Consider the following 24615-nt stretch of genomic DNA (forward strand, 5'->3'; position numbering starts at 1 on the left):
TATATAATTTAGGTTGCCCAAATTACTTTAGATGGTGCAATGAGACACACGGCGCATTCTGGCTGATCCGTTTACAACATTCTTTTAGCTTTCAGTGCACTCGCGGAACCCCTGGAACCTTATCTCGGACTCCTGGTTGGAAACCACTGCTCTATAGGCAAAAATCACGGTGTAATCATCACCGATAAACTTCTAAATAAACAGTTAAATAATATTTATACTCATTACAGCATGAATTTATTATGCAGGCGTTTTTAGTTTGAAATTTAGGACAAAACTCGGTAAATTAACAATAACAAAAATATAAATATCATCAAAGAGCTGTAAATAACGGACAAACAAAACGTTTACATTGTCAACACCAGACCGATGTTTAGGCAACAATTATAGTGTATATCAAAAAAGGGTGCTTGAAGTTCCTCTCTGCTCATAACTTGCGGAAGGCGTCGTCAAGCAACTTTTGGTGCTCCTTGGCGTGCTTTGATTTTGATCCAGCAGCTGGTGCGGCCTCCGGAGCACGTCCGGTATAGCTGTACACAGCCAAGTCATAAAAAACGACATTAAAAGGGAACTCGACAGATTTTTTAAAAAGATGAAAAACAAAATGCAGCGGACTTCGTGATGTGCAACTGTGCATTCACCGCTTTAATATTTTTATTGTTTAGTTCAGGAATTTCCAACCTGGGGCCATGCCCCCTAGGGGGCAAGTAGCCTTTTTGAAGGCGGCAAGTAAAATTCAAAAATATTTTTTTTAATTTATCATCTCTTAGTCTACTCCACTATAACAAAATAAATTGAAATTTAATAAAGGCAACAATGAGAAACTTCTTAATCTTGAGTTTTTTATGATTTATTAATAATAATATTCGCATTGGCTACCCCTACTAAAATATTGAATATGATGAAAGGTATCTGTGCTGTGTTTATTATTTTATCTTTCTAACTAGCGGTTACAGTACAAACCTGTTTTATAATTAAAATGACGTTTCTTAATTTTTTTAAAAGGTTGAAAAAGAGGGGGCCATTAATTTCTAAAGACTCTCAAAGGGGACCCCTGGTTTAGTTTACCAAACAACGGATATATATATTATTATTACCTCAACATCACAACATCAACAACAACAACAAAATATGAACTGGAAACTTAAATACAGCAATTGCCTAGGGCAATTGCGCATTTTCAGAAGGAACATAAATTTTGAACAAAATAATGGAGGGTTCCAGGAAAAACAAATTTGTTCACGGTTTTTGTAGTAACTTTGGGAATAAAGTCGCCAGATTTTACCCAAATAATTACGCCAAAGTATTCAACGTGGATCGTATCCCTGTGAGCATTGTGTACTTTGCGGCAATTTTGGTAAAAATAATAGTATGGTTATTTGGTCGAACATACCATTTCGATTAAGACAAAGCATGGTTCATTCAAACTTAATGAGGGCCACACTGCCACATATTGCTTTTGTAAAAAAAAAACAATGTGGGCCCAACAAAAAAAAGTTTGCTGTGCGTTGAGACGGCCCATCGCTCGGTTTGGAACCCAAAAGTCCGACGGCAAATCGGACAAGACTGCTTTTTAACATCATTACGTTATGTTCCCAAAATTCATTTGTCTATCAAACCGTAGCTTGCTGATTGTTTTTATTTGCAATTCGTCACCCTGAATGACATAATTAAGTTCATAAGCACATTAAAAAAATGATTTTGTCCGGAATTAAATAATTATGGGTTTTACTAAAAAAAAACAAGGAATATTAACAACCATTGTTTGACAGGAATCACCGTTCAACATGTGTACTAGAGTTTTAGACCCCTTTTTGTGATCAGCCCTCCCAAGACATTTTATGTTTTTTATGAGGCCTCGGTCAAAAATAAACTAGACTAATTCTTTATTGGTCTGCAGGGTCTTTATATTATTCGTAACTATGTCAGTATGTGGGAAACAACGTTTAGCTATTTACCTAAAAAAACGAGCAGCATAACGCAGACTTCACATCATTATAAAACACAATGTGCCAACTACCAATTCACATGCAACCAAAAATGATATTACAGAACGCTTAACATCTTCGACAGAGGGCTAAATATTGCGAATATATTTTAAACTGGTATAACATTTTTATTCAGGCGAAACGTTGCAATACGTGGAGCTACACGTTGGGTAAATATAAATTATATAACATGTGATGCTCTTTCTAGAAAGTCGTCCTTGACCGTTAGCCGCTGATTGTGTCTAAAATGGTTTACCCAAATGAGTAACACGTCATAAGGATACGACCTATGTGGAAGCGGCATTTAATCGACTGGCGTGGTACATTTGCTGAAGCCGCATGTTATAGTCGATGATTTGAAAAGATTAAGCGTATTACACACATCTGATAAGTGACGAAAACCCGTGACGACATGACGTCAATTGACATGGAATGATTTTTCTTGACGGTGATTTAAAAGTCGGCGTCGTTTCCCAGACCAGAATAGGTGGAACTTTTTGGTTTTAATATACCTCCCCGAATAACAAAAATTAATTGAGAAATACCAGTTTCTAATTTCCCCCGGATAGGTAGGGTTTCTATAAGCATTTTTGTTCGTGAAAAGGAAGAAAAAAATAAGGGAAATGTTTCATCTTAAACATAGGCATTTAGCTAGAGTAGCCACTGTACACGTTTAACAAGAGGCACTTTTACTATAGTACCCATAGGTCATCATTAGGGCGATTATTTTTGACTTGTTAAAAAAAGTCAACATTTTGTCAAAATTTACACGTTAGGTCAAAAATTTGTCAAAATATTTTAAGTCAAAATCGATTAAAATGCACATAAATCGTTTACAAAAAGAAAAAAAAACTCTTAGTCAGCTTTTCGAAACTATCGTTCAGTTAAAATATTAGCAAGAAAATTTAGTTTTTAGTTATATTTAACGACATTTTAACTGTATTATGTCTTCATAAGAGCAATATACGGTATACACCAAGCTTGCAGAATAGTTTATCAATTATCACATTAGCCTCATCTAGAACTTCGTTTTTGCATTATAGTTGTTTTTTGATTTGGACAAATGTTTCGAACAGTATTTGCTGTCTTTTTCGCTTGTGACTGCAATTATCACATTTCCTATTTCGAAAACTAGATCTTTGTTAATTTTTTGAAATTATTTTTACGTTGTAGGCCTATTTCAACTGTTTACACAACATTTTTCTTAAATAGCCAGCATATTGTTTGTTTGTCTTTTTTAAAAGACAAAATAACAATAAGCATTTTCATGAGTTTAGTATAAACTCGAAAAAAATATCTGATTTGTGTTCGATCGGTATAGTCAGTAAAACATGTAAAACGTGTGGTTGGCGACGCCCAAGACACTATACAGCAGTACTTCATACAACAATTTGTTGTTTAACGCAATGTATTTCTTTTGAGGTCAAAATTTTGTCAAAAAAATATATTTTTAGGTCAAAATTTGTTAAAATTGTAAATTTTCAGGTCAAAATTTCTCAATTTTTCGGTCAAAAAATAATCGCCTTAGTCATCATAATTGATAGTAAACTTACTGCACTCTGCGGGACCAGTTTCCAGCAGTTCGCATTCTCGGTTTGCAGTAGTCGTAAAATCCCATGTTCTTGTGTTCTTCCTGGCACCAATGAATTCCTGCGTTTGGGTATTTTTCCAGTTCGGCATAAACAAGGTCGAACGGAAATGGGGCTATCTAAAAACATCAAAATAAATCATCATTAAAAAACGTGGCAGTGCACAATTCGTTAACGTAATAGCATGGTACTAATAAATACAAAAACTGGATAAATTTTAGATGCGGTGTACATTCATGAGGCGTTATGTACTTGTTCAATGCGAGTAATCGCCACGTCTTTGGTTAATCCACGAGCTTCCCTCTCTTTCAATATGTCATAATAGACTTTTCCCGTGCAGAAGATCACTCTGCGTGTTTTCTCCGGTTCCTCGGAGGCGGGCCCACTCTCCGGTATGATGCGTTGAAATTGCGTTCCGGGCAGCATTTCATCGAAGGATGATCGTGCCAGAGGGTGACGTAGCAATGATTTCGGGGTAAAAAGGATCAACTTAAAAAAAATTGTTCCCTGAGTTGTTACGCTCGAAGTTTGTTATACAGTCCAAGGTACTAGTACCCAAACTAGCTTATCTAAAGTCGTTCTAAAGCGTAATACGGATGTTTTTTTACCGTACAATACAATAGTTATATGTTTTTTAATTTTATTTATAATTTAAAATGGGTCTAAACTACATCATAGTAATCATAAATACTCATTATACTTGTGTTTACACACTGGTTTTCTGAAGGGAAGTTTGCATTGCCTTCTTAAAATGTGGCAAAGATTTGCGGGCGTCGTACAGTTGGCAATGATCCAATTCGCGTCTTGCAACTGACGAACCAAAAAGCCACTTGAGTTAATATCAGGAAAGTGATCAGGGTCGTCATTTTGCATTTGAAGAAATCTCTCGGGTCTAGCTGAAGAATGTTCCGGACCCTGAATAATGACGTAACTATAAGCTAACTCTGATACAAAACTACAAGAATAACAAACCGCCAGGCGAATTAAAAACAAAACAATGCGTACGTTATATACGCATAGCGCCTTCGGGATAGCATAGCGAAATAAGTAGGCTTATTCAGGATTTTCGTGCAAGCAAGGCCAGGCTAGAAAAACAACTAGCCTGCGATGATGTTCGAACCTACCTTGGTCCAAACCGGGACTGTCGTTCTACTGACGTGTTTAGAATACCTAGCGATTTTAATTTATCTAAAAAATGTTACTAACCATTCCTTCGTATCCATGAGGCAACAGGAGCACAAGCCCACTCATGCGCATCCATTTGGCTTGTCCGCTGGATATGAACTGGTCGATAATGCATTGAGCAGTGTTGTTAAAGTCGCCGAACTGAGCCTCCCAGCAGATAAGTGCGTTCGGGTTTGTCATCGAATACCCAAGTTCAAAACCTATGAAAGTTAATCATAAGATGGACAATTGTTTCTTGAATTACAAAATACTGTTACTAGGTTTGTATGTCACTTTTATTTTAGTGAAAATTAACTGACCAAACCAAATAACAATAAATGAGTTATAATTTCTTTCAATTTCGCAAAAAATACTTAACCTAAAACTCCGTATTCTGACAGCGAGCTGTTGCAAACTGTGTACGAAGCTTGGTCACTAGAGAGGTCATTCAATGGCACGTAAACACTCTTGTCCACCTTTTGATCATGTAGTACATGGTGTCGGTGACTGTAATTGTAAAACAAACAAACTTTTTGGACAAATTCGGACATAAAAAAAAAAATTTTGTTTAACAATTGACGAATATCCGTTGTTGCTCAGGTTCAATTAAACATTTGCCAGTTTAATCATAACAAGTAAAGATTGCTAGCCTCGTGTGTTTATGCATTAGCAATGACTAATAGCATGTAACCAAAAAGTTATGTCAGGGATAGACAAAAATATTCTTTAAAACGTCAAAACATTTTGCATTATGTCTAAACGTTGCAATACGTGCAGCAACACGTTCGGTAAACAGAAATTTCATATCCTTTGCTATGTTTTTTTGGTAATTGGCAAAAATAGCAAAGGCGCTGGAAGTCCCTCGACTGTTCGCCAGTGACTGTGCCTGAATGCATTTGAATGCTTTTCCACAATAAGACTAGCACCTTTCAAGGATAAAACATTTGGTATAAAAGCGATGTATAAAAAGGCGCAAAAACTATCTGCGTTACTGTAAGATAGTTTAGTCTTCATAAACTATAATTTTCAAAGAGTTTTGCAAATGCGTAAAACATTGCTCGGCGTTAGAGCGTAAAACATTTTTAAACAAAATTGTCTCAATTATCTGCGTGATTTTAATGCTATTATTTGTAAGAAAGGGCTTTCTGGCGCTGTTTACCTCGAGCAAATTCAAGATTTTGAGAAGTTAAAACTTTCAAGGTTACTGATTTGTTAAAATATCAACGTTGCGTGTGTGTATAAAATGGATCGACTAAACGTGCTTAGTCAAGTGTAGCGCGTTGTAGTAAGGTATTCGATCCATTTAAGGCGCAATATACATCATCACATATCGGGTATATGATAGTACGTTCTTTTATAAACAGTGTGCTGAAAGGCAAAGTCTTTTTTAGGCTTGACAAAGAGAGCGTCATATAGATAAGCAAGCCTATTTTTACAATAGACACAGTGACGCAGACTATTACGATAATTCAGTCAGACAACTTTTACGACCAGAATTGCGGCTAACAGCATTGGGAATCAAACTATTAGTCAAGGGAGCTACGTATTTGATCCTACAATTCTAACTAAAATACCAAAATTAACACAAAACATCGTGGTACTGGTAACAACAATAATCGAAATAACATAATTTAACATTGATTTTTTAACATAGTTTAATTTATTTTCAGTTGTATGACATTTATACAATCTATAAGCAGTTTACAATTAATAGAAAAAAACGTGATAAGAAATATGTGACATCTTCTCGCTTTAAACATAATAACAAGAGTCAAAAAATCTTTAAATACGATAATAACATTTCTAATTAGTTTGCGAGGCATTTAAGCGTGAGAACTTGCCAGACCGCAATCAATACGTCATTTGTTTGCCTAAAAAGTGGTCCGCAAACTTGTTATATTTATGCAGACTGAAGTTTAAAAATTTCAAAGGTTAAACCAACAAAAACAGATAGTGATAAACGATTTATTTAAACTTAACGTAGGTACGATTGCTAACACAGCCTAAAGTTATACAATAAACATCATCAGCCGTTAATATTATTTTAATTATTGAAAACTAAATCTTGCAACAACTGGTACTCAGGCACAGTAAATTCATAAAACAACATTGTTTTTATGCTTAATTGATAAGAAAACTGAAAACAGTGAAATCTGTAGACTTTTTGATGGGAGGGACGAACAAAATGATAATTCAGTCGTGATTTGAAAAAAAAACTTGTTTATTAAGGTTCGGAACATCCTTATAAATAAACAGTCGTAAGATTTATGCAGTAATCATTTTAACAATATTTATGTTGCTTGTTGTTATGACAATTGATAAGTTTATGATCTTGATTTTTATTGAGTATTTTTTAATAAAACTTTTAATTAACGTTGTCGTTTAACGAAACAGACAGGATGATTACATCTGTTGTTTTTGTAGATTCCGCAATTTTTTTAATCAAACGCTTAGCTAATAAAAATCTTAAAAATACAAAAATATAGTAAAACATCGTCATTTATATCGAATTTTGTGCTAGGCAGATTAATTGCCCTGCAGGTGCAAAAAAAATGTTTTCTATCCATTTTTTCTCAAATAAACAAATGCAAAAAAGTGTTTAGCATATTAAAGTTTTGAAAATGCGTGGTTAAGCGCATTCACATTGGCTAAGCAGAACCAATCATAAATTGCAACAAAAATCAGTCCATGACCAGGTCAGCAACTTATACGACCCACCAATAACTCATAATTTACCCGGTCAGCGATCTCTTACTAACTGCACACGAGCCCATTCGACTTTATTTTACCAGGAGCCGTGCTTATCCTAAAGCTAACGACAATGGAAGTTTAGCCAAATTCTGAATACATTTTATTGTTGTTGACTGATTTTATTGAGTATTTAAAAAAAATAGCACAACCCTGGAAGTTTACCAGCCCTGTTTAAATGATACCATAAAACCTAGATTAACTAATAAAATGGCGTTTTCCGAAACTATTTTTATCGTGCAATTCCAATTGTGATTATGAATAACGACACGTTTACTCAGTAATAAAACAAACAAAGGGTTTTTGCGCTTTGCGCGAACGTGGGGGCATTTTTAATGTAGTTAGACTAATTTGAAAAACTCCTAGGTTCGTCCTTGATCTGTACCTGAATGTTCCGCGCTCAACGTCCTGACCACTAAGTCGTACGTGCATTCCCTCTTGCAGCAAGCTGCCGAAAGCCATGGCTTCTCCTAAAGCCCAGTCGATGGAACGGTTCTTAACCAAGTCCTCGCGCGATTTAAGCACTCTCCTTAATCCCGAGTGAATTGTGACTTCATTGTTTCTTGAAAATTTCTGCAACAAATTGATTTTAGGATAATAGGAATACACGAATAAAATAGTGCTACGGTGCACACCTTGCCTATTTTCTCCAGCATTTCCTCAGAAATTCCAGTGTCTTTTATTTTGAGTTCAACATTTCCGTATGGGTCTTGAAAAAATCCTTTCCATGGCGAATCTAGCCAACTGCTAAAACTAATTTGGCTTATGCTTTTTGAAGCTTCCAAAGCGTCCTCGCAAATCTTGTCATACTCTTGCATTTTACCCTGAACAAAGGAATTTTTTTATTAAACAATCTTTGATAAAATAAAGCGATATTCCTTCATTAACAACGGGAAGGCACACATGACTGTTGAAAGCAGAAATTTATAGTTTCTGGGCCTGCCGCCACTATTCGTGATTTAGGAGTGGTCTAACCAAATTAATCGCATTATGGCAATCCACATAAACGTGAAAAGCACTAAGCTAATGGATTTTATATAAACGCATTGTGAATTATGTCGGGTCTATCAACGTCATTCATAACTAAAACAAAAATATAGATCTATTCCTTCCACGGTTGTCATAAGTTTAATTTTACATTGTTTTGAAAAACAGTGTGAACTATAAACCGTAAAAATTAAATTTGAGGTTTAGCTTGTAAGTCAAGTTTTTTTCCAGAGAAACTTATTTTTTTCTTCGCGTTTTTAGGTGCATACCTGGCCTTATAACACGCGGCTTTAGCAAACTTACTCTAGTTATATGATATTTACAAACAACAAGTATTAACTTATAATATTGGACAAATGGATACTTTCTATTTGTGTAATATACCTCTTTACAATGTGCTAAACGCATAAGCGCAAAATGTTAGCACCTTACTACATCAAACAAATACCCAGTTTTGTAGTTGATATTGTTTTTAATTTATCCCTGTAACAAAGACGTGTTTTGGAGACGGATAAAGTATATAATTATACCTTAATGTCATCTTGTTTAACCAATCCTTCCTTTAGTAGTTTCTCTGTATAAAGCTTAAATACGTTAGGATGTTGTTTGATCTTCTGATACATAAGTGGTTGTGTGAACATAGGCTCATCCATCTAAAAGATTGCACAACATTACATTCAGAAACAACTGTTAAATTTCTCGTCGACGATACGTCAACTTATATCAAGATTACAAAACTAACACAGTAACGTTAAGGCTACTTGCGTAATGGTTATACGTATGAATAGATTAAGGTCAAAAAATAGCCTTTTGTAGAAAAGCCATGTAGATACTTCTCAATCGGCTTCCACTACAAAAATCGATTAGGAAATTATTTTTTTTATATATTAAATAATGCTATGAACTAACTTTTATATGAGTTATTTCACCTCATTGTGCCCGTTTCTCCTGTAGCAAACAAGATCGATAACTACATCTTTGTGGAACTTCATTCGCCATTCAGCGGCTACCTGAAGACAAAAATTTAATTATGCAATTAAAGCGAACCATATGAACCATCACGGTTATTTGCATATCGTTCGTTTGCAATCCATTATTTTGTGGAAAAAAATTGTGCTTAACAACATCACAAAACTACGCAAATAGTGTGGTTAATAATGGCAAAAATATAAATTACTTCTAAATATCAATTGCAAAATAAAAAGAAATGAAATACGGAATAGGGGGAGACACGTCACTTGTTAACCAAACTGTGAGTTAAGGAATGGCAAAAGCAGTTGCGCAACTTCTATTAGGGAGGTTTCCGATTGAGTCATTAGCCAATCACTTAAAAATAAGCACAAGGTGACCTTTTTCAAATGTTATGGATGGGTTGCGGTCGCGCGTCGTGGCTCTAGTTGGCATTTTGATTACAGGAAATAGAGCGACCGGCATTTATGTACAAACCGGTTCGTGTTGGGGAGTTTAACCATCACTAAAGCACTACGCCAGTACCTTACAGACGTGAATCACCGCCTCGACGTCATCAGCATTGACGTGAAATATGGGAGCTCTTACCACCATTGCTACGTCAGTGCAGTACGGGGATGATCTAAATTGACAAGTAAAATATTGCTGAGAAACATAATTTTATATCATTTAGATATTTTTAAACGATTGGGAATCAAAACTAATTGCACAGGTTTTTATAATAGAAGAAGACAGCATTCCTGTGTCGTTGAACAAAACTGAATTATACCTTGAATGCCTTGGATCTGTTGTAAAGCCTATTTGATTATTGACAACGATGTGAATAGTTCCATTTGTTGTGTACTCTGGCAAATCACTCAGGTGGAACGTTTCATAAACCACACCCTGAGCAAATAATTTTTGTAAGTAGGGTGGTTTGAAAATAAACGTTGCAGGGCATTGACTTATATTGCACAGTGTATCACTATAAGACAGCAATTTAACCTAGCTATCAAATTTTTAATTGCTCCTGATAAAATAATATTACAAATCCTCACTGAAAAACTTTAGAAAATAATATTATATTGCTTAAAAAATATAAAAACAATCCCAGTCAGAATGCGTCACTGAACTTTTGAGCCAGCAGTTCCCTGGCTATGATGGACCACAGAAATCACAGCACGTTTAGTGAGCCTCTCAACTATAGTAACAAAGGTACATCTGTACATAAATCAAACTGCTACTGTGCTCAACAAGGCTATGTAGATCCCTTTTTAACACTTTTAACATAAAGTGGAGAAAATCAACTTTGAGGGATATATTATTTAGTGTCTATGGTGAACAGTTCTGGTGATTTATAATTTTGTAGCCAATTTCAAGCACTTCTACCCAAATACGTTTCGCAGCCTATAATTATATGGGCAAAAACAATATTTTCGGGACATATCTTGTTTTCGAGGTTATTCTTTTTTGGTTTGCTTTGGTACGCTTCTGATGAGAAAAATGTGTTTTATATAAATTAGCAAAACTTTCGATTTGATAGGTGGCGTATTAGGCACATAAAAGAGTTTTGCATATTGCTCGAAACAAAAGATTTAAAGTCTGGTTTAACAGTGACATGGCCAAGGCATGGTAAAAAAGTAAATGCATTTAAAGAGTAAAGTTGGCAAAAGTATAGTAAACAATGGGTGTTAAACCATTTTAAGAGAATGATTATATTTGATTTTTAAAGAGGTTAGCTGGCCAAATTTAATAACATGGACATAAGCATTATCTACATAAAGTCTATTTATCAATTTTTTTTTAACATTCCCAAATACCTTGTCATATTTGAATTTATGGTGGTGGTACATGAAGAGACAAGGCCATGTAATAAAGTTTCTCCCTTAGTAAAACGCAGGGAAGCATTGCAAGAAGCGTTTTTTATATGGCGTTTGAGAACTGTGTTGCCAGATTGACAAAAAAAAAAGCTCTAAAAGTATTCTTAAAGGTGAAGTTTTTGGGCGTCAAGTGCCAGTTGGTCACCTTTGCTGGAATTTGGATTTTTGTTTTGTGTATACCTTGCCAACTACCCCTTTCGCATCCAAGCCATAAGTTAAAGCGGGAATTTTTTGGCCCATGTCTGTTTTTGCTTGCAGAAACCAGTTATGAAAACTATAGAACATATAACGTAGATACTAAACCACGGACCAAAGTAAAAATTAATAATATTTAAAAAGTAAACCTAGTGAATAACGCTATTTATAACAGACAACTAACACTTCCATAAAATAAAATAATCAGCCTTGAAAATATACTCCAATAAAATATACAGCAGCTGTAACTTTATCTGGTTGTCTTTTATTGTACCATAGTTTTATAGCTAAAAATAGGTTTGTCAAATACAGCCATGGTAAAATTTAGATATTCAATTTAATGGTTTTAAAAGGCATAAAAAGGTTCGCCAATAACAAAGAGAGGTGCAGCTTTTACCTGACCAGAGAATGCAGCATCACCATGCATCAATATTGACATGACCTTGTTGCCATTAGTGTCGTCTCTATAATATTGCTCAGCCTTTGTTTTTCCCTGGACCACTGGATCCACAGCTGCACAATGACATAAATGGAATGTAAATTGGTGTATAAACTAAGTTATAATTCAACAAGTTGTGTGGTGACTGCATTCAGCAGTAAAATATTAAATGGTCCAACCTTCAAGATGTGAGGGATTAGCCACCAACGACAAGTTAATTAGCTTGTTTGTTACATGATTAATGCGTTGGTGTGACATTCCAAGATGATATTTGACATCACCTGAACCCTCATCACCTGGAAAAGCAAAAATGCAATGAAAGCATCATAACCTAAAAAAACAAAACAACAAAACAACAAAGCAACTAACCTGCTTTCATGTTGCTGTCAAACTGACAGAAAATTTGATCAAGGTCTTTACGAATAACATTTGCAAGGACATTAAGTCGACCTCTGTATAAATTAATGTAGCTTGTTGACAATAGAAGAAACGACTGTTACTTTTATGACAAAAAGCAAAAACACCAAGACCTGTGTGGCATGCCAAGAACAAAGCTGTCCACCCCCTCATTGGATGCAGTGTCAATGATAGTTTTTAATCCAGGAATAAGAATTTCACATCCTTCCAAACCAAACCTCTTTTCACTTGTCCACTTTTTCGCCAAAAATTCTTCAAATCTACAAACCACAGAAGTTGCAAATGTATTATCACATTAGTTGCAAAATGTATTAAGTGACTTTCCAAAAAATGAATCGGTAGCTAGTGCACAAAAACGAAATAACAAATCTACACTCTATGGAAACATAAGAAGTTTAAATGCATAAAAACTCAATTGAAAGCATACTTGGTAGATCTTAGAACCCTCTGCCAAGCCAACAATTTTTCAGCGTCTTTTAACTGTGTAACTCCAGGAACCTCAAACTGTTCACGTATCCAATTACACTGCTCATAGTTATTTATGAACATGTACTCGACACCAATATTTCTACAGTAAGTGTTCTGTAAGACAATCAACAACGGTTAACTCCAGATACATTATTTTTTCATGTTTTTTAACTATGTGTGTTTTTGTAATAACATTTGGTCAGAGAACCGGGCATTTTTTTAGTAATTCCATAAAACATAAAGCGAGTATAATTAGGCAGATTTATAGTCTGTTAAAAATTAAAAAATATGTTCAGTTTAAATAAAATATACCTCTAATCTGCTAATAATTTCTTTTAAAGGCAATGTCTTTTCAGAACCACCAATCATTGTAGTTTTAGGCAGTTGGTAAACTTTGTTCATATCAGATTGACCTTGTTAAACAATGTATTTGTTATGCAACTGTTCTTAAAAATAATTCAAGGAGATAAAAACATTTTTAAAAGGCAGTTTTCACTTGGTACAAAGTCACTTAAACTAAGAGAGGAGTGGGGTTTTGCACATGTTAGTGCAGAGTTTTTTATATTTTTTAAAATAAAACTGACTGCCACTGGTCAATGTATTTGGTGTTGATTTGTATGGTCTTCCATGGTGAGTCTGGGTCTTCCATGGTTTAGTAATACTAGGTCTCAATATCCTGAAAGCAAATCGCTGCCCACACTAAATGTGCCGACATAAACAACAACAATATAAAATTAAAATAAAACACTTTTTTATGGTATAAATTTATATTTCAAATATTCCTTTATTCAACAAACATTATAAAACATCAAGAATTGTGTTGCAAACAATATCTTAAATAAGACTTATGTTAAATCCAATGAGAAATTTTTACCCCACTCTCCCTCATATAAAAAGTAAGCATAGACATATATGTAAGGTTTACAGGTATGAGTATTGCTAAATCAAAAGCAAATTAGTAGATTTGTACACCACTATTTAAATAACACCACTTATACTTTAACACATACAAGTTTACACAATATCATGTCTTCACACTAACACACAAAGGCAGTCCATATCATGCATGAAACAATTAACACCCAATAGGTTTGTTATTTTGTTATATTGTATTCTCACAGAAGCACCCAAAGCAGCAAATAATTTCATATTTGATATACATTGCAAAGTAATAGTACATTTGTGCAATGTTAGTAAAATGCTTAAAAATATTTGTAAAAAGGTGTACTTCTATTGCTAGTCAGTCACATGAATTCAAATTGCATACATATATTATAAAAAAACAAATAAAAAATATTTAGGAATATATAATCAAACAATTAACCATTTGGTTTCTTGAATCTATAACAAGAAGCAAAGTAAATATAATATTTTTATGTTTTTATTAATCCAGCTCAAAACACAAGAGGGCACAGCTGTCCATTCCATATTTTACATTGTTTGACTAAGTCTTGTTATTGTTTCACAACAATTAAATATTCTTTAATAGTTTTTTCAAATATTTTGGATAATACTGCCTACACTTGATTCAGTTAGTAGGGGGTTAAACAAAGTAATGTTTTAAAACCTCCAGAAAATGTGTTCAGGTGCAGTAATAGATGCGATAAGGGTAGATCAGTAAAGGCCCAAACTTAAACATAAATACCCAAAAGCACAGGAGAAAATAACATAAAAATGTGCATAGAAAATGACTTTACAACTTTTTACCACCACTCTGAAAGGCAGAAGCATAATGGATAAAAAATACTTTAATACCAAAATTACTGTTTTTTTTACATTCACGGCGATGCGATGTTAACTGCGCCTCAAATAGTTGAGGGTTTATTATCTGGTACTGATACAGTTAAATTTTAAAACTTAACATATTCGGCTTTCTTCCTTAAAATTTATGTTTATTATGTTAATTGGGTTTATTGGCACAAAATTATGAGAGGGTCTTATTTTATCGCTATAAAATAGTGTGACGTTAAGTTATTTGAAGCTCTCTACGCCTACCTCAGTAATATCTAGAAATATATCTCCCTCGTGTAATATTCGCCAATATGCTATTAATGTAAACCAAATCGCTAATAAACCATAAAAATAATACTATGAATCCCTTGTTTGTTTTTCAGGGGTGAACAACCCAACAATCGAGTGGTTTTATGGCAAATTAAAACAAAAACTTGATTTATAAGAAAACTGTTGGTTGTACTTCGAATTTAGATAAAAAAAAATGATCCAGAAGGTTGCAGATTTTTGTGGTTTGGGCCCAAGGGTTGGCTGAGCATTTTTTTTAAGGGGGAAAAATATTGAAAACCGTATAACAAAATAAACCAAAGTGTAATATATAATACTACAAAAAATAACCTGGTAAATAACACTGTTTATAATGACTCAATTAATGAACCACCCATAAACTACCCCCTGACAAAATATACGACAGTCGCAACCCCATGTAATGATGCAGGATTCATTTTGCAACAATTGAAACAGAAATTACTCCCAATATATTACCTGTGATGTATCACACAAGGAGTTAAGCTTTACTCTAGAAGTTGCTTAAAATTATACGAGCCTCCAGTGGGTCAAACCCCGCTGGCTACAATATAGTTTGTGTTTAATGCGATTTGACTCACCGGTGTACAAAAGATTAAACTGTCTGAAAGAACTCTAAAAGCGAAGAAAACATGTCGCCTAAATTTGGCAGGAAAGCTGTGGCGGCAGCTAGCGGTAGAGAAAATTAAAGGTAATCGCACCGCAAGAAAAATTCAGAATTGCAGTGAACGTGTTAAAGGCTACAGTGTCCTATTATACATTATTATTTATTTGCATCTTACAAATCAAGTATTTCAATTTATTGAGATTTATTTTCTATATTTTTTTGTAGCACTATATAACAGGGTGGGTGGAGCACACACCCTGCAATAAAGCTAACATTATTTCAAAAACCAAAGTGGGCACTTGTTTCATGATATCTGTTTGTTTTGCATGTATATAAATAAGATAAGTATATATTGGGACTTTGTAAACTGCAACAACATTTCCAGTGGGAAAAGTGCCCGGTGTTACAAAATCCTGAAAAAAGAAATCATATAAAAACATGCATTTGTCCCTAATGGCCTTTATTGCCCCCTCAAAGTGAATCAAACATTAGAATCTACCAACAGGAGGTAATGTTATTTGGTCAAATTCCACTAATTTTTGGTGTATTTTTACGAAGTTAAGTATAAATATTTTTAACTTAACACTTGCTTTGCCTGGTGTAAATTAAAACAATAATGTTTGCCTGCCAATTCTTTTTTTAATTAATGTGAACAATATCGCGGAAAGCCACTTAAGCTCAAGCAAAATTTTAAAGTTTGACAAAAATGAATAATTGTTTTTTTAGGATAATAAATGCAATTGTTTCAAATTTAAATGGTTTTGAGCTGGGTTAAGTAATCTATTAGCTTAATTAATTGCACCAAAACACAAATATGCAAAGTGAGTTTTAAATCAATGAAACTGGTTTCTACATGACATGCCCAAAACACCGAACTTCATTCAATTAATACCAAATTGGCTGTCTTTTGCCATAATAACACTGCTTGTCAAACTTGCTTCAGTATTTAGGTTGGACAGCTCGGAGTGTCTGCGGTCATATTTTGCAATTCCAAGTGGATCCAGATTGCTCAGTAAGTGGCCACGTATCTAAGAAATCCAAACTCGCTTTAAAACATCAACATGTTAACCTCTATTTGCCTTTCAAACAAATGTAGTGTGTTTGTTGAAGCTTGTGTCGTGGTAATGGCATTGGACATCCGATTAACGAAAAAAGAGATACATACAATCATACAGACATATATAACAATTATCTTGTCCACATTACAGTTAATTAACTTTCGTGTTATCCTTTCTCTGTTTTGCTTTTCCCACTTAACTAGTCTTCAGCAAAAATATTTTGTCACTTAACCTAATTATTTTTTATAAATAATAAACCCAATAAAAATAAACCAACCACATTTCCTAATATTGCATTTCCTTATAAATGAAAAATACAATTGTCATAAAATATAAGATTGGTTACAATAAAAAGCAGAATTAAATTAATAAAATAGGCTAACGAATCACATTTGGGGAATAAGTCAAAGTTAATGGAATGTAGCATACTTAGGGATAAATTACTTCTAAATGCATAAATCCATTATAGTCCGGGGATAGTGTGGGGGTGTCTAGGAGTCTTGACCCCGATTGGAGACACAAAAACTTAAACCATGATTGCAACGTTACACCAGAAACATTGCATTTGCCATTAAAAACCTGCCTGTTTTGGGCCAGCTTTCTGCGCCAAAGAAGGCACTCTTCTGCCGATTATGAGTTATAACAGCGGTTCCCAAGCTGGGGTCCGCGGACCAAATGGGGTCCGTAGAGCAGTTTCAGAGGGTACGCAAGGGGAATTAGTAAGTTTTCAAACATTAGTCTATGTTTTAAACACTATCTGTCATCATTATTGTGTTTAGTTCTGCTTTATTATTTGATTATAGCGTGTTTTATGATGTCTCTTGTGACATCATAAAGCATCTATTATGCTGTACTACCTGCTATCAGCAAATCGTTCGCATTAGTTAGAACAGGGTGGTCCAAACCCAGGCCCGACATCAATTCGGATCCAGGGTGGCAAGAACACCTAATTCTTGGGATGTGTTAGACCGGTTTAGAGAAGTGCGTCCAATATGGAACTTTCTTTCTAAAATGGCTGTTTTTGCGAACTTATAAGTTATATTTGCGTTTTTAAGCAAATGTACGATAAAATATATCACGCTGCTGGAAAGTATTGCTTTACAGTTTTCACCATGACTTGAGGCTAAACGCCCTGACCCCAAGATGCAATTTCAGCCAAATTGATCTGGTTAATTAAACCTTTTTGCACAAAATGATAATGTCTTTGTAATTTAGTGATTGGAGAGTATGCAACATCTCTCTTACACGAACATTCTACGCTTATAAAATGCAGTCATCTAATTAAAATTTTTGTCAAATACAAAATTTTTTTGCGCTTCGTGCAAATCATTTTTTTCCAGTCTCCTAACATTCGATTTCATTTGCGCACAAGTTCGATGACAGAAGCAAGTTTCTGGAGCGTATCTGTCTATAGATGCTACTTTGTGACGTCATCTTTAAACATTTCATGTCCCACGAAAAACGTTGATCTGCTCCTGGTACGCATGTAGCCTACTTTATGTGGCCCGCAAAGAATAGGCAAGAAATATTGTGGCCCGCGATGCAGTCAACCGTAGACCACCATGAGTAAGAAAGTTGTTGAAGTAGAAAGAATCGTGACTGCCCCAGTGCACTATAAGGAAACCTGGGTTAACTGACTTTGAAATTTTATGGGGCCGCGAAATCAAAACAATTGCAACGGGTCCGCAAGGCAAAATTTTTAGAAAAGTTTGGGAACCGCTGAGTTATAACATCTTGTTGTACATTCATTAGCATTAAATTGATTAAGCACTCTTATGCAGGTGGCTCGGTTGACTGTTTTAATTAGCCTTAATCTTAACAGAAAACATAATACCTTCATGGTTGTAACCAGGGCTTTGGGAGATGTAGATTGACACTTAATTAATTATTAGACGCACGTTATCGCGAGACGCGAAGTAATTGGTCGCCTGAAAAAAACGCTGATAGTGCACTACCCGGCTACATTCGAAGCAAGCCCTATAAATTGATCGCCGCAGCGACTAGCCAATTTACCACACTGGTTTGTACAATTAGGCGCAACAATCGGTGCTTATATCGGTTCCAATTACCCAAAATAAATGGCAGAATTGGATTCAATATTCTACTTTACTTTGAACATCCCTAGTTGTAACAGAAAATTTCATTGCAATTTATATAAAAAAAACATTATTCACCAAAATGTGTTTCATAAAAAAAAAAATTAAATTATGGTAATAAGTGTGAAATGCAAAAACATGGTATGTCATGATTCAGTTTGGCTGCTCGTTAAAAACACCACTAGGCTTAAGGCAAAAAAAGAAATTGCAGTTTGTAAGAATCAATCATACACTTTCGTATAGTGGTAATCTTGCACTGACGATCTTTAGAAGATTGCTTCTAGGCATGTCTAACATGTATTATATATTTAAAAACCTAGGCAAGAACATTTTGTCAAGTTTCAACCTCGGTGCACCAGGTAAAGGTGACAGATTTATGGTATACGTCAGTTTTGTCTGGCATCCATACATTTAACAAAGACAAAATTTCCATTGAACTTTCCTCTCTACATGAGTGCATCAAAAAGCATGCCAAGGTAGATGGATCCACATAATCTACTTAATGCACACCAAATGGCAAAATCTCACTGAAGTCACCTATATAAATCTTTGAACTCTTTAAAACATGCTAATTTTGAACTTTTTGGCACAAGTTTTTTAATTTTTTGAGAAAAATCATTATATAATTCTAGCAGCATAGTTTTTTTTTGTAATCATATCTTAAAGGATAATCTACAAAATAGACAAAAATGCAAATACAACCAAATTAATTTAGGCATTGCTCGTTTCTGACCGTGAAGTGCAACAATTCAATAACCTTTTAATTTGAGTTATACGTCACATAGGCTATTGTGAAACCGCAATTCTGCTGTGTTGTATGTGCAATTGAAATCTGATGACAATAGTACAAGGATGTGTCAGGTGAAAAGTTGCAGTTTTCTGATATATAACAGACAATTTTGCAGCCACACGATCTGAATAAAAATCCACATTTCTAGCGCCTACAAAACACAACACAGAAATGTTTCCAGAATTCGCTCCATCCAATCACACACTTATACCCCCTAGGTGCACTGGGTCGGGGATCTAGTGGCAAACTCTTTTCATAATGTAACGCTATGCGCCTGTATAGTACATATATTTTCACAGGATGGTGAAGTACAGCCATAAATGAATCAAAACTTTATGTAAGAGCAAACAAGTAGATGAGAAGTGTTTTTGAACTTTGTTACCGACCATTAAAACTACATTCATCAAACACTGTTTTGAAATAGTGGTGTATAAATGCACAAACTTGCACCTAACATAGAGCCTTGTTTAAAGTAGTTATTGGGAAAGGCTGGAATATAAGCAAAGATCACTCCTACCCAAATTATAACTGCTAAGGTTAAGTTCTGGTGGGGTTGTAGAGTCGAGATCAGCATCTAGAATACCAAGAGGGTCCAATTGTGCAATACTATGGCCACGTATCTGTGCACAATCATAGCAAAGTTCCTTAGCTTTAAGGTAAAAGTTATAGGTAAAACAGGGTACAGAAATATGAACCTACCATCATACTTTCATATTCCATTAATGATATGCAAATTGAGAATAATGTAAAAAGTAATTATTTTAAATGGTAATACACTTCATATTAGCGTAAAATTACAATTTTTTTAAAAACACTAAGATCTCTATAAGATGAGGTACTTATTTTGTTGAGAAAGATATTTACCTGATAACCACGAATCATGGCTTGGACAGACAAATGCTCATCCACCACATCTTTAATCAAGTTTGTATCTAAGGTTTGACCAGGCACAGATTGATGAGGTATTGTTGATGTAACAGAACCCAATGAGGGTGGGGCTTGGTATGCTTGACCAGGAGGCATCCCCGCATTTACGCTACGGAAATAAGAGTTCCACGACTGCAAAGTTCAATTAGCAAAGATTAGACTACACACCAAAATTGATATAGAAATCGTCTTTATATATCTTATAGCGTTCTCCACTGATTGTCTAGTGTTGTTCAATGATTCAAAAGGCCTTTGTTTCCTTTTAAACATTCATATTTATCTTAAAGATACATAAATGGGAAGACCTTTAGTGGAGAATGCCACACAATCAGAGACAGGCAGCATTTTCCATTCTGCTTCCCAAGCAAGTAACATGCTGCACAGTTGACCTTATCACTTTAGGTAAGAGACTGTTAAATTATAGACAAAAGACAACCATAAATATGATAACTTGGGGTAAAAACGTAACAATGCCCTCTAATAACAATTTTTCATATTACTAAGGTATGCATATGAGGCATTCTGTGCTTAACCAGCAAATCACAGTCATCCTCTTTCTAGGAAAGTTATGCTGAGTTTAAATTGCTCTTCCGGCAATTTCAGATTTAGTTCAGAATTTAAGGGGGAATGTCTTTATCAGGGAATGGAACATACCAGCACGCACTACACTACGCAGAGTCAAAACAAGAAAATTTTATTGAAACATTGGAAGTTAAACAAGAAGTTGCCGAAAAAAGTATCTCTAAGTAGACTATCGCTTGACACATATTTAGTAGTTTAAGTGGTATCTTGAAACGTGTCGGAAGTCCAGCAGAAACTTTTGTGCAAACTTGGGTGCAGGCATTCCTAAAATGAAAGCAAAGCAAAACAGCACTGATATAAATATGCTGTGCTCATGCCAGAACTCAGTCAATTGTACGGAAGACAAGAAATACAATGATTATTAATTAAATTTGAAAAAGTGACTTGTCATAGGGTTTCTATTAAATTAAAAATTACACTTACCAGGTGTGCTAGTGTCTGCACCCGAAGAGACAAAATCACACTCACTAAAAATGATGGCATGTCATTTGCATATCCCACCCTACCCTATTGTTTTTCACCAATAATTCAATTTGCTTTTATTATTCACTATTAATTCAACTTGCTTTCATTATGTAATAAAATGGTTTAATATTTTTTATTGTTTTATAAGTGTATTATCTCACATATTAATCGGCTTACAATCTTTTGCATTTAACATAATCTGTTGCCAATCAATAAAGTCCTATAGGTATGATAACAACTAATTTTTGCTTAAGGGCACTTGTCATTCGCTTGAGTTGTTGTCAATCAGCACTTTCCTGTGGCACTCGTCGTTTAATATCAATATCATATATATATAAAAATCTGCACTCGCTTTGCTCGCTCCATACGCAAGTATGCCATAATGGATAAAAAGTTACGAAAGACTACTGAAAGTAGATTGGTACTAACCTTTGTCATTTTAATGCAGGACTGAGTACATATTAGCTTTACGTACAATTTAATGTAAAATATTTTAACATATATACCTGGTGTACACTGGTTGGGTCTTTAAGCCAGCTTTCATACATATCTTCTACATAAATTGCATTGCTTCCATTTAGAAATGGTTCTGCCTTTGCCGCAGCCGCCACTTGGCTGTGTGAAACTTTGGAGGTACTAGCATATTTTCGATATATAGTCCTACTATTACTTTGTACAGTTCTTTTGTTATTTTGCACAACAATTTGGCTGTTTGGTGAAGATCTTGTTGTCCTTTGGAAAGTTGTGAGAATTTTACCTATTCTATGCATTACTATAAATCAAATGCCTAATCTGGAAAATTATAAAGATATTATAAGCAAATAAACCAGTTTTGTAAATAGGGCTTCATTGGCATAAACTAAAATAATCTGTTGTCATTATAAGACTTCATTTGTAGGTTTGTCTCAAAAATATTCAAACTGTTAGTGAGTGTCTAAACGCTGTAACAATAAGGCAGATTTTAACCAAATGACTTGAAAAATACCTTTCTCATTATTCTTTCGGGCTTGCTTGTGCATAGGAATGAGTAATTGTTCCTACTAAGCAAATTTTTTACGCATTTTATTCACGAAATTGTCCAAGCAAAAAAATCAAATGTTGTTATTTTGCAAATTTCATATCAAGTAGTGTTCGAAAGCCAACACGGTCACAATTTTGCAGGAATTATATATTAAATATAATACCTTCAGTACCTTATGTTTACTTCAGCTAAGTTTAAAAAAGTACCCAAATTGGTTTTATTCAAGCTACGTACAAACAAAAATTTGCCCAAATTAGTTTGATTTGAGCTCTGTACCACCAAGTGTCCACCAAATTAGTTTTCTTCAAGCTACATGCCAATAAAAAGTGTCCGCCAAATAAGTTTGATTCAAGCAATGTGTAAATAAAAAAGTGTTGAAATTAGTTTATATCAAGCTTTGTATGATCAAAAAAACTGCAAAATATCTTTTGGTTAAGTTTTATGTGCGAAAAAATGCAAAATTATTTTTGTTCAAGCTCAAATGCCAAAAAAGTGCTCAAATTACTATAGTTAAGATTGTTCTTTTGTGGATGTATCTTTTATATTTGATTACATTTGCGGATTATTAAAAATAGACATATAGAAAATAACTATATTTTGGGGTCTGTTATAGAATTTACCAGTTAAGTGAAATCCATAATCCTTAAGACATGAAATACAGATGTTATGATGTTTAATCATGTTATGAAAAAAAATTAAGGTGAGGCAACAGCCTGGTTTTTATATCATATTTTATGTTTTTACTTTGTTTTTCGTGTAGTCATGCATCATGTTTTGTTATTAAAGGATATATATATTATGAATAATCCACCGAAAAAATATAAAAAGTAAACAATTTACTAAAAATATACTTGGGATTCAATATTTTTGATTCCTTATTCTAGATTCGAAACCTATTTATCTGAGGTGGACATTAGCAGATCGCAATGTGAAGACCAAATAAAAGGTCTGTCACAGAGCCCATTTTAAGCCCTAACACTGTAGCGATAGGGAGTAATTTTCCCTATCTTATGCTACTGCTTTTTCCCTATCTTATGCTACTTTTCCCCTATCTTACGCTATTGTTGTCAATCCGTACTCTCCCGTGGCACTCATCGTTTAATATCAATATATAAAAATCTGCGCTCGCTTTGCTCGCTCCATACGTAAGTATGTCATAACGGATAAAAAGTTACGAAAGACTACTCAAAGTAGATTTGGCATGTTTTGTGCAATTGTGCATGTGATAAATAACTAAAGGAAACACTGGAATGAAGTCACCTGGTATCTGATTGCGATACATTTTGTTAAAAATATTTGGTCGCCCAATAAAAGTATTGGACAACCCTAATAATAATATAAACCAGTGCTTTTCAACCGTGGGATGGTATGCACTTGTGCGGATAAATGTGCGGATGAAAATGGTAATACAGTAATCAAATAAGCTGGTGCACCCATTTATGCGTTACAGCAGGGGTTCATAAACTTTTTTTACCGCGGACCCCCAACATTTTTTTTGCTTTGCATGGACCCCGGTAGGCAAGAAACGACGTCACAATACAAATAGACTCCATAGCTCTGTTATATCGGTCTGAAAAATGTGAAAGTTAAAATGGAGTCTAACTATACATTCAGTGCAAACCGTTAAATTTTTATTTGAAGTGTTTTCTTAAAAAATTAATTCCTATTAAGTATACACTAGTAACTCTTTAATTGGATGTTCATGGACCCCCTAAAACTGGTTCACAGACTCCAAAGGGGTCCATAGACCCCAGTTTAAGAACCCCTGCATTACAGGTACTGTAATAGTCTCTCAGTGGTTCATTGCAGCTTAAGCTATCTATTTTATATCGGTCAAGGCTTAGGCACACGGCTTTAATGCACAAAACCGTTCCTTGTTATTTAACAAATAAAACTAAAGAGTGCAAACTTACTGTGTTTGTTTCGGGCAGATGAAATTTTTCCCAAAATACAAAAGTGCGGATGAAAAATTTAAAGGTTGAAAAGCACTGATATGACTGCATTCTAGCCTGACTGCAAAAACGACGAACAGCTCAAATAAGTTTGGAAAGTTATGGATGTAATAGGTTTTACCTAAAGTTTGTAGTAATGCAATGAGGACATTAATATAAAATCTTCAACCCTATATAGTAAAACATATTTGTAAAACGTGCTGCTTTAAAAAGTTATTTCTAAATAGAATAGAATTAACAAAGAAACCACACACGAG

The 24615-nt window shown here is 34.4% G+C and overlaps 1 protein-coding gene across 3 annotated transcripts; it reads right to left on the reverse strand.

Moving 5' to 3' along the window:
- Positions 1–220: 220 nt before the first annotated feature.
- LOC146138073 (2-oxoglutarate dehydrogenase complex component E1-like) lies at positions 221–22173 on the reverse strand. Of its 3 annotated transcripts, none has more exons than XM_083393494.1 (21): positions 21892–22173; positions 20276–20470; positions 16360–16495; positions 13136–13236; positions 12783–12937; positions 12469–12615; positions 12308–12390; positions 12118–12234; positions 11897–12012; positions 10215–10330; positions 9971–10067; positions 9406–9486; positions 9007–9129; positions 8125–8313; positions 7875–8062; positions 5121–5248; positions 4784–4962; positions 4292–4492; positions 3830–4066; positions 3542–3696; positions 221–530 (listed from the first exon to the last, which is right to left on the reverse strand). In XM_083393494.1, exons 1-21 carry the CDS (start codon positions 22153–22155, stop codon positions 428–430), a joined length of 3111 nt encoding a protein of 1036 aa, XP_083249620.1. In that variant the 5' UTR covers positions 22156–22173; the 3' UTR covers positions 221–427. The 3 variants fall into 3 exon arrangements, with proteins under 3 accessions (XP_083249620.1, XP_083249621.1, XP_083249622.1); XM_083393495.1 differs by lacking the exon at positions 16360–16495 and adding an exon at positions 19929–20031; XM_083393496.1 differs by lacking the exon at positions 16360–16495 and adding an exon at positions 19923–20031.
- Between the last annotated feature and the right edge of the window lie 2442 nt (positions 22174–24615).

This window comes from Ascidiella aspersa, chromosome 7 (assembly GCF_963924565.1).
Source record: "Ascidiella aspersa chromosome 7, kaAscAspe10.2, whole genome shotgun sequence".
NCBI lineage: Eukaryota > Metazoa > Chordata > Ascidiacea > Phlebobranchia > Ascidiidae > Ascidiella > Ascidiella aspersa.

What these genes read in the sequence shown, in the direction of transcription:
- LOC146138073 (XM_083393494.1), bottom strand. Translation starts at nt 22,155, where the DNA reads ATGCATAGAATAGGTAAAATTCTCACAACTTTCCAAAGGACAACAAGA. An exon ending in CCATGATTCGTGGTTATCAG is followed by an intron (nt 16,496 to 20,275) that starts GTAAATATCTTT and finishes TGGATTTCTTAG; the next exon opens with ATACGTGGCCACTTACTGAG. An exon ending in TGACAGCAACATGAAAGCAG is followed by an intron (nt 12,235 to 12,307) that starts GTTAGTTGCTTT and finishes TTGCTTTTCCAG; the next exon opens with GTGATGAGGGTTCAGGTGAT.